This window comes from Nelusetta ayraudi, unplaced genomic scaffold, assembly GCF_046127955.1.
Source record: "Nelusetta ayraudi isolate G7.1 ecotype Tasmania unplaced genomic scaffold, CSIRO-AGI_Nayr_v1 ptg000007l, whole genome shotgun sequence".
Taxonomy (NCBI): Eukaryota; Metazoa; Chordata; class Actinopteri; order Tetraodontiformes; family Monacanthidae; genus Nelusetta; species Nelusetta ayraudi.
The window spans coordinates 437,626-448,172 of NW_027466057.1; the positions used below are offsets into that span (position 1 = coordinate 437,626).

At 47.9% G+C, this 10,547-nt stretch overlaps 2 protein-coding genes across 3 annotated transcripts; both read right to left on the bottom strand.

Annotated features, from left to right (window-relative positions):
• Positions 1-453: 453 nt before the first annotated feature.
• Positions 454-2,338, bottom strand: LOC142883059 (pentraxin-related protein PTX3-like). Of its 2 annotated transcripts, none has more exons than XM_076017650.1 (2): positions 1,870-2,338; positions 454-1,038 (listed from the first exon to the last, which is right to left on the bottom strand). In XM_076017650.1, exons 1-2 carry the CDS (start codon positions 1,997-1,999, stop codon positions 479-481), a joined length of 690 nt encoding a protein of 229 aa, XP_075873765.1. In that variant the 5' UTR covers positions 2,000-2,338; the 3' UTR covers positions 454-478. The 2 variants fall into 2 exon arrangements, with proteins under 2 accessions (XP_075873765.1, XP_075873764.1); XM_076017649.1 differs by having other exon boundaries at positions 1,861-2,337.
• Positions 2,339-5,534: 3,196 nt separating this feature from the next.
• Positions 5,535-9,872, bottom strand: LOC142883061 (endophilin-B1-like). The gene is made up of 11 exons (XM_076017653.1): positions 9,686-9,872; positions 9,411-9,609; positions 9,116-9,257; positions 8,720-8,848; positions 8,430-8,563; positions 8,252-8,344; positions 8,021-8,104; positions 7,889-7,912; positions 7,691-7,780; positions 7,406-7,506; positions 5,535-7,134 (listed from the first exon to the last, which is right to left on the bottom strand). Exons 2-11 carry the CDS (start codon positions 9,465-9,467, stop codon positions 6,663-6,665), a joined length of 1,326 nt encoding a protein of 441 aa, XP_075873768.1. The 5' UTR covers positions 9,468-9,609; positions 9,686-9,872; the 3' UTR covers positions 5,535-6,662.
• Positions 9,873-10,547: the final 675 nt, after the last annotated feature.

The following is a 10,547-nucleotide window of genomic DNA, read 5'->3' on the forward strand; positions in this document are numbered from 1 at the left end:
CGGCTCCCTAAGTTGCGTCCTGACTCTTAAAGCTAGGCTAACGAGAGGGCGAGGCCTGTCTAAGAGCGAGCAGCACAGTCTTTGCGGCTGTAACCGCACAAGGACGGAGGTGCAGAAATTGGCAGCGGCTGAGTCAGACATATAAAAAGTGGATGCACGTGCGTGGACGCTGTTTATTTTTTTTGTTTGGTTATCTTTTTTTTTTGCACGTGGCTCCAAAACTGAGCTCAGCGCCGCGTGGGAAGAGGGAGGAAACCTTTGCCGTGAGACTGCTTGTATTGTTAAACAAGGTTTTATTTGTTACAGTAAATCCAAACATGTGGGACATGCAAATGATTTGCCCTCATTACAAAAATAACTAAACAAACAAAAAATAGAAGCTTACAAATGGAAGAAATGTGCAAATTCAAAACGATTGTCCAGTCACTTTCACCCCATTTTTTTTTGGGGGGGGGGTTTGTTTCTTGGGGTGGGTTATTCACATGTCTCCTCTGCTCTCCCTAAACGTTCCCGCCTGCTGGATGACGTTTGCCAGCTGCAGGTGCACCTTCTGCAGCTCTGTTGCTATGGCTACCAGGGCCTTTTCCATTGCAGCCATGCGCGGCGGCTGAGTTGCCACGTCCTGCTCCTCCTCCTGCACAGACGCGAGGAGGGTCGTCCGCCCCGGGTCGGACGGCGGCTGCGTGGGCCGGGCTCCCGCCCTGCTCCCCGCTCCCTGGCGGTGCCTCTGGAGCAGCTCTCGCAGCGCCGCGTTCAAGCCCCCCTCCCTCGCCGCTCCCTCCTCGCTCAGCTCGGCGAGGCCCCTCTGCAGCAGGGCTCTGGCCTGCTCCGCTTGCGCCCGGCACGTGGACTCCAGACGTGGCAGACTCGCCTTGACCAGCTTCTCCAGCTGGTTCCTGACGGAGGCCGTTCCCACGCAGCACTGGCCCACGGACTCCAGCAGCATGTTCTGCCTCATGTGGGAGTCCTCCAGAGCCACGAACAGCTTGTCCCAGCGGGAGAGCTCGGCGGCCTGGCACGGCGTGGCTGGAGTCTCCCCTGGCAACGGAGACGCGCGTCAATCAAAGCAGTTTTTTTATGGTCAACTAGGAAGTTCCCCCCCCCCCCCCCCATTACCGTCAACCGAAGAAAACTTAAGGGAAACTGCATTTTTATAACTTTATAACATCTACTGTAGACTTTACGTACAAAACTGTGGCAGTAACGTTATAATTTTCCATTTTGTTGTAACACAAAGGTGACATTACATTTATCATGATTGATAACTGGGGAATATTGTCATATTTCTAAAAAAAAAAAAAAAGGATCCATAAAAATAAAGGAATAGATCTTCAGAATAACAACTTATTTCTTATAATATGGGAATAAATACGACACTGACCTACTTTTCCACGAAAGTAGATCCTCTTTCTTGTTGGAAAAAAACAAACCCACCAGACATTGACTTTTTTATTTGCATTTGCTTTTTTTCCCCACGGGCAACCTACAGTCTGTTTTTCTTTCCTCCCTCAGATCTAATCTCAAATAACCACTTGGGTGGTGCTGTATTGTCTGTTTCTTTTCTCTTTGGGATTTTTGTTAGAGTAGTTCTGTAAGAACTGACTTTGATGCAAATCCATTGATGTAGAGATTTTATCTTTTACTTTACATCATTCAATAAGTTTGGCCGAGGATGCAGGTTACTATTACTGAACTGCATTTGACCAGTGCAAGCCTGTGCAGAGGAAAAACTAATAAAGCGCATAAAAGCCGGCGTATTGACTTTGCACGATCGGGCCTGGTCTCTAAAGCACGCGCGCTTTATGTCTCGGCGAAACCATCTGTTGACGCAGACAAAACAAAGACAGAGGACAAACAAACCGAGCTCACCCTCCTCCGAGATCTCGTTGTCGAAGCTGTCGACGTAGTTCCCGTCATACTCGGCCTCGTCCGCGCACAGGGATGCGAACGCCAAGCTGAGCACGCACAGCACGCGCCAGAAACCCCCCGATTCACGCATGAATGTTCTGCTGCTGCTGCTGCTGCTGCTGCTGCTGGTGGTGGTGGTGGACGTGTCGGCCGGGGCATCAGGTGGAGGACGGCAGCTCTGCCTCTCAACCACCCGTGTGAGTCTCCGTGCAGCGCTGTGGCAACTGGTCACTGGAGTTTATAAGGCAGCCAGAAGGGAAGTGGAGGAGGGTGGAACCTGCACTTCACTTGGGAGGGGGGGGGGGGGGGGGGGGTTCGGTGCGGGGAGCTGAGTAATGCCTCACTGGAGGTAATGTGTCAAATGTCAGGCCGAGTGGGAAACGGGAGAATCGGGGGGGAAATTCTGAGTGCAGGGACTGCTGGTGGCGGCAGAGAGATGAAAGGAGGAATGAGGAGAGATTACAAAAAAATCAAAGCTCTCCGGTTAGAGTCGCTCACATAGCTGGATGTCATTTATCTTTGCAAAATATTATATTTTTCCCTGAGATTTTGCCTTAAATTTAATTAATGTTATTAAATGGCTTATGGCTGCTCACACAAAATGTACATCTCTATATGTCTATGTCCATATATATATATATATATATATATATATATATATATATATATATATATACATATCATCAAACTCTTCCCAGTTAGCACATTCTCTCTTTTTTTGGCTAACTTGTGATTAAGTCCAGTTCGTCCCGGACTTTCAGGCAAAGAAATGCGTTCCAAGGACCGATTTCCTCGTGGGGACAACAAAGTGCACTGTGTTGCATTGTGCTTGTCCTTCCCCTGATTCTCGAAGCTGTGGAAGGCGCCGTTAAAGTTTTATGCTCTTACTCTGATTTCAGCAGCGCAGTAAAACGTCCCTCTCTGGCCGCGCTCCTCCAACGACCCCTGCTCCCCGTCAACGGACTCTTAGAGGGGGGCCGCTCTGCCTCGGAGACACAGAGGTCTGGTCAGCAGGTGTTGCTGGGGTTAAGCGGCAGAAGCGGGACGGGTCAAGGGCGGAGGAAGAGCCTGACAGTGGCTGTCAGTGAGGCTGTGAAGTTTTCACCGTCTGGTTGGCCTCCATCGCAGCAGAGGGACCAAATTTGTGGATGGACGGTGATTAAAAAAAAAGCTGAATGTGAAGTCAGGGAATTGGGGAGGGTCACAAAAGACTGCGTTTTTCTCTTTAACCCGCATAAGAACAACAACAAAAAAAACCTTATGGCAACGTTTGCTCTGCCTAAAATGTCACAATCAGGTGGAATTTCCCTTTACTACTCCGCAGGGTCACCGTGTGGGTCGTCCCACAAAGGGCAGCTACATTTATCAGCTTCCACCAGACGCTGTTTACCACCCCCACCACCTGCGCACCACACCTACGGTGGAGCTGTCAAACACGCACAGAAAAAAACTTCCAGCTGGCAGCGACGGGGCCGGACGGGCGACAGACGGAGGATGGACAAACTCAAAACTGGGACGGGAGGAGAGACAGGGAGAGACAGCGCGAGTCGAGCACGAGGAGCCTGTTTCTCATCAGGTGGGAATAATTCTATTCACTGGGTCCTCGCGTCTTGTTTGTCTGAAAAACAAACCCAGAGATGGAGGAGAGAGAAGGGGGATGCGGGGAAGGAGGGGTAATGGGTGTTGTCAGTGTCAGTTGGGCTGACTGAAAACAGACGAGTCTCCACGAAAGAACAATCGGGTGACACGGTGAAGTCAGCCAGTGCTGTTTTATGAGAGCTGGGTGTGTCACTGTTTTCTGCCCCAGTTTTGTTGGAACTGGGGGGAGACAAATGAAACAAAAAGATGTTAATTAAACCCAAAAGGAAAGGATTAGCCCATTGAGCAATGATGTTGACTTGCAAAACGATGTTATGATGCTAAAATGTTCATTTAATGATGCTAACCTGGGCAAACCAGACAGAAGTTTGCCGCCGATTCATCTTGAAAAGAAAATGTTGGGGGAAAAAAAACCCAATAAAAAACATTTAGTAAGATTGAGCCAATGAGATGCACTACTGCCAGTTTGCAGGTAGCGACAGCGGGCAGTAAGATGCTGCAACTTTAAGCTAAACTCTCTGCAAGGTCAGCGAGAAAATAAAGCAAACAAGAAAAATTTAAATTCCGGGAATTAAATTTTGTGTCGAAATTTTTCAATTAATGTCAACGTGAAGTTAGTCCAAATGTGGAGAACACAGTTGAAACGCTCTGCGCGCAAGTCTATTGGAGTACTTCCGTTTTTGCTAGTTTCCTGATTACTGTGGGTGAACCTTGTGGGATACACCTGTTGTCGGCAGTTTACTTTTAACGGTGGGTAACTGGGTTAATCCACCATCCACGTTATTCACGAAATTTCCACTTTATTTGCGTCGACTTTATTCATGAAATGTCTACTCCTTCCACGAAATGTCGACTTTATTCACGAAATTTCAACTTAAAACTCCACATGAAAACTTAAATAAAAATCTCCTTCCTGTAATATTTTTTTTCCTCTTCTTGCGGCCCTAATCCTCTTTCCTACAAATCACCGTTGTCTATGTTCAACTTCACGCTTCTTTTCTTATCCTCTCTGCATAAACTCAGTGAGGCACTTCTCGCATTCGGATGTGACACAGCCTCCCAGTCGGCAGCCAACTGATGGCAACCAGACCTGAAAAACAAACCGCCTCCGTCCCAGCTTGCGCATCCTTCCTGCCTCGGTCGTCCTGGGAGAGCTGATCTATTCTGGCAGCGAACCGGGGGGGGGGAGTGGCAGAGAGGATAAAAATAAGGTGGAAGCGCGCAAGCGGCACTCGGACAGATTTGGGAGGATTTGATGATGGACGTTTCGCTGAGTCACAGGAAACCTGGAGCAGCCAGCCGCCTCCTCCGCTGGGGCCCTTTGATGACAAGTGTTTCATAAGGGGTGAAGTTGCACAGGTGTGAACCCAAAGACCTTCTCGTGTCAAAGACGCCATGTGATACAAGGCCCACTTGGCCAGCTTTTTCTAACTGCTGGATTTCCATGACGCGACATGTGTGGGCTGGTACTAAGCTGTTTTTTTTTTTTTTTTTGCACCAGTTTTAGCTGGTTTTTCAGACGGCTGTGAACGCAGGTCTAATTATGCTGCTCCCTGGCGATATACTGAAAAAAAAATCCGACTTGAAAATGGGTGTAATGTGGTGTCTTTAAATGATGCGACCTGAGCAAATCTATGTGATCCTTCCCTTCTTGTCCGCCTCAAGCCCACCGCCAGGTCACCCACCTCCAGATCTCATTATGCTCCAATATAACCTGACCACGGTCGGCCGAGCATGAAAAGAAGCCCCCCGCGGCACGGTCGACACTGCCGCGAATATTACAGGACTTGAGGCAGAGGTCTGGTCAAACCCTGCAGAGTTGCACGCACGTGCACGCTCCTGAATGGGGCCGTATCGGGAGGAGAGGAGCGAGACGACGGCGGCGCTACAGTGCAAGAAACATGACATCAGGGTTTGAATCTTTATTTCCACATTTCCACAAAGTCAAAACTGCAACCTGGCGCCGGCTTCGACTACAAATTGACGACACGTGACTGAAATTATGGCCGTGGTTTTTTTTTTGAACACACTCACACGCACACGCACACACTAGGCCAAGAAGCACGCAGCTCATTACATCAGTTAGGGGCCATTGCTACATCAGTGAGTGTGTTTCCTTCCAGGGTCCCCACAGTGGACCCTCACGACCAAAATGAACAACATCTGGAAGTGGAAACTATTGACCCGGTTCAGCTGGAAGGAGGTGGTGGTGGTGGTGGTGGTGGTGGTGGTGGTGGGGGGGGGGTCGTTTGACTGCCTGTTACACCCATGTATGTACGAGCACGGCATAAAGGCCCCGTTCAGCGCCGGAGTTCCGCCACCTCAGGTGACATTAGTCATATGGAAAATGAGCTCAGCCTGCAGGAACCCGAGTGGAGAGGCGTGTCACACGCTTGTATACATATATGCACAAGCGCGCCTGTATGAGAGGTGCCACAGGCTCGGCAGGAGGGGGTTGGAAAGCACGGGCGGGTTGTGCACGTGGAAAGCAAACATACTCGGTATTCACACGCTCACGTGGACAAAATACAGATTTGGCACAGAGTCCTCCCCCCCCCCCCCCCTCCTCGCTACGGCTGGTGTAGCGCCACCAACAGGAAGGAAAAGTTAGCATTATTTTTTTTACTCGGGACGACGGGTGACTCGCAACCTGAGCCGTCAACCCCAGTGGCTCGCTACCAATATGTCGTGTAATTCACGCAAATAGCAAAGACAAAAAAATAGAACGAGGATGGCTACCGCATAGGCGGTGCATTTTTTTTTTTGTCAAATATAAAAACAATAATAAAAAAAAATGTTAAAAAAAATTGGAAATACACCTAGAAAAGCACCACGGCCAGTCACTAACTAGCTCCTCCTTCACAACGAAAACCTGCAGAACAAGCAGCTGTTGTACACTGCTTTAGAGTGGCGGTGATTATCTATACCACATTACATCATATCATGTCTATGTTATTATTAATAATATATAAATATATTGCACAGCCCTAATATCACAGAAAAATAAGCACTTTTACAACTACAATACATTTCCAAGGGGATTGATTCTTTTTTTCTTTTTTTTTTTATTGACTGCATTACCTGTCATTCAAGCGTCCTGTCTGCAATCACAGCGTGCGTGGCCCGCTGTCACATGCCCCGCCCACTGTTAGACACTACTGGCTGACAGTCTGACGCCCCGCCGACGGCTCCCTGTCGCTACCGGCTGGCCGGGGCTCAGGACCGGCGTCATCGCGAGGGCCTGCGTCAGCGGCCAGGGGCTCGTTCAAGGTTCCGCTGCTCTCAGAGGACGGGAAGGGTGCCAACGCTGGACCACCGTTGGGTACTGCGGCTGCTCCTCTGTCAGCCGTTGAGACGGGAACTGGTGGGAGATCGCGGGCGTCCACGGCAAAGATGGTGTTGTTGTTGTTGTTGTTGTTGTTGCTGCTGCTGCTGCTGGTCAGTTCGGTCGACTGTGCGGTCGCCGCTTTCTCAGCACCGGACGGTGGGTTTATGGTCCACGAGTCCTGATCAAACTCCGGGACTTTGTGGACGACTATGGAAGCAGAATCGACGGACACGTGGTTGCTCGTGGACGGCTGGTCGACTGCCGACTGCCAGTTGTTGGAGCAGAGGACGGCGGGAATGCTGCAGAAGGAAAAAAAACAGAATGGTGTCAATCATCAGTCTGTTTCGACTGCTGTGTCAACTCTCATGAACCATTCTCTCATTTTTTTAAATAGTGGATCCCCATCAATTCACATTTTAAACCAAAAAATGATCACATTTGGTCCAACAACAGCTGGAAACAAGTATTGTTCCTGAAACAGCTGCACTTCTGTTCTGTCAAGTGAGGAAGAAACTAAATGGAATGAGGTCGAGCCTTTAGTTGAGGAGTTTGTGGAGCAGATGCACAGACCTGGCCAGCTGTTTCTGCAGCTCCTGGGCGTGTTGGTTGCACTGGTCGAAGAAACAGGCCTGAGCGTCCACAAACTCTGCCAGGCTTCGCATGTGGTTGGTCTGGAAAAACAATAGCACGTGCAAAACATGGGTTGGCGCAACGATGGCCATGGCTGAAAAATGAACGATAGAAAATAAATAGTCTGTTCTTTTCTTCCTTCAGACAAAAGAAATGGACTGGTTTTACGCCTCGTGTGATAATGCACGCAAGTCTGGGTCATCAGCATAACGTTCAGACACATACGTGAGTGTTGTTGATTCCTTCCGCAGCCTGTCTTGTTATTTCAGACTGGCGATCAAACAGACTCTGGCAGATTCTCAACTCCATCTCTGCCTGCAGAAAAAAAAAAGATTTTCCTGATGATATCTTTTCTGCTCTTGAAAAAGAAAAAAACAAAACAATAAAAAGCAGCAAAGGACTTCAACCTGATATATATTTTACCTGTGCGATTTCCTGAGCCCATATCTGATTGGAGAAGAGAAACACAACATAAATGAATGACTCATACATGTGTGTGTTAATAAGATCAAGGTTCATGGTTTGGTTCAGGGACCGTTCACAAGGATCGCTGACCTTTAGCCATTTCACACGCAGGAAGCTGAACATGTAGGAGACATGAGTCAAGTAGTCGTCCTGCAGTGGGTTTGCATTCAGGTTCTGACAGAGAGGGAAAAGCAAGAAGGTGGAATGAAAGCGCGGCACAAAAATACTGCACACATTTCACAAATGTTTCAGGTGCAGAAAATACTGGTCACTTGTTGCCCTATAGGGCACATTTAAATGTTTCTCTATTTCAGAACTCACTCTGGCCTCACTGTCTGCCTCATGGGCTTTTCTCAGTCTGGAATGAGCGATGTCCAAGTCCAAGCGTTTGTTCAACAACATCCTGCGCTCGTCCTGTAAAGGAACGAAAACACAATGTGGAAAAGCTTCGAAACAAAAACGTCGTAAACATCGCAGTGATGGAGGCGCATGTGTGCACCTGCAGGGTTTTGTACTCCCCATCGGAGAAACTTCGGAGGGGTGTGAGGAAGTGGATGTCTGTGCTTTGGACAAACTTCTTCTCTGCCTCGCCGAGCTGCTTCTGAGCCTCTCCGCACCTGAGCAGGGACATCCCTGCAGACACAGCATGCTGCTGGCTCAGCACACACACTCACCGATTCACCTGTATATCTCACTTCTTGTTATTGTTAATGACCTTGCTTTGACAGAAATGTCTGCTGATGTGGTATAAACCATATAATTTAGATGAAGATCTGCTGATATACTGACCATATGGTGCGTTTGGCCCCATTTCCATCCCAGCTTGGATCATTTCATCTCCCACTAACTCATGTGTGCGAGGTCGGGGTGGGATCCTCCAGTCCAAATGTTGGTAAAGCCGGTCCTCCAAACGAGCTCCTGTCCAAGGTCAAAGTTCAAGCTCTCTCTTGTTTTAAATGAAAAGCTACAAAACTATAATAATAATAATAATAATAATAATAATAATAATAATAATAATAATAATAATAATAAGTTATTCAGCTTAAGGCTACTGATTTCCCACATAAGGATATTGTTACATCTTCATATTTTAGAAATTGATTAATTATAAGACAGACCAGGTTAACAAAACACAACAAAAAATGCAAAGAAAACAAAATCCAAATATTGCTTTGTCTGTCTGACCTGTGCTGGGTTGCAATAAAACCTCAGTCTGGGAGATAATCTTGTCCGTCCAGGTCTTGGTTGCGTCTGCCCGGGTCAGGAGCACCTCCAGGCCGGGGTCCAGCAACGTCTTGTCCGCCTGGCCGAGAGTCTCCCCGGTGTACTATGACAACAATCAGCCGCCCACTTTGTAAAGTCCATGACATTATCGGGCCATGTGACAATTCAATGACTTGCGACCACGCAGAGGTTCAGTCGCCGACGTTTATTTCATCCTCGTGTTTCGTAGCCTGTGCACTTCCGGTGTTTACTGTACCTGCACGGCCCGGTTGATGAACTGACCAGCATCCACGGCCAGCCGCGTCAAGTCCATGATGACGTCCGCCAAGGTCGCTCGCAGTCCCCCTTCGGTGGTCCAAGCAGGCAGAGGAAGGTTCAGCCACGGTTATAAAAAGACCGACGGCTGACAACAACCACCCGGGCTCGTCATAGTCTCAGCCTCGAAGCGCCGCACCCTGTTAACCAGATTACAGGACGGTCACAACCCAAGGAGCACATCCACACACAGCGTCTGGAAGCGATTGGGAGCACCTGCCAGATTGTCCGCCTCCTTTCGGCGTCGGACAGACCGGAAATACAATATTAGCACAGCTCTTTATATTTTTTCATTTTCGAAATAGAGACGGTAAGGTGGGAATGATAATGAACGATGGTGAAAATGAATAGAATTGATTGTTGTTTGAATTTTAGTTTGTGAAAATGTCTTCGTCTCACCGCCGTTGTGCGACAACATCAAAAAAAGAGAGGTAAGCTAACCGGAAGTTGAACGAACATATCAAAATAAGAGCCACGAGAATTTATTAGGGCACAAGAATGAACATTAGCGAAATAAAATAACAGTGTAAATGTTCAAGGCCGTGTGGTCAGCATCTCCGATTAACTACTGTTTTGTGTGTAGCATTTACCACAAAGATTTTGTGCATTTTCAAGTTACAGCAAAACTAGTAGCTTCCAAAATGCTTAAACTGCATCCCTAAAGCTAACGTAAACTGAGTGACTAAGGCAGGAAAAGTCCCCTTGCTGGTTTTGCAGAAAAATACAACACAGATCATTGAGGACAACTGCACAGTATATAAACACAAAGTCACTCACTGATAGTCAGAAAAAGCCATAATCCAGTGCTGGGACAGAAAGAGCTCTTTTAAAAATAGAAAAAGGAAAAAAGCCTTCTATCTGAAGGTGAGCTGTAGTAGCAGCCATGCATTGACAAAGAAGAGGAAAGTAATGACAAAAAAGAACGTGACCATTTGAGTGTCTGAACTCATGACTTGACGGTATAAAACGTGCCATCAATTGGTTGCGGAGTACTACTGTGCTACTGCTCTCACACTGTTGATTCCAGGCTCTGACGGCTTTACAAGCATGACACTTCACTCGGATTGGTGCCTGACCA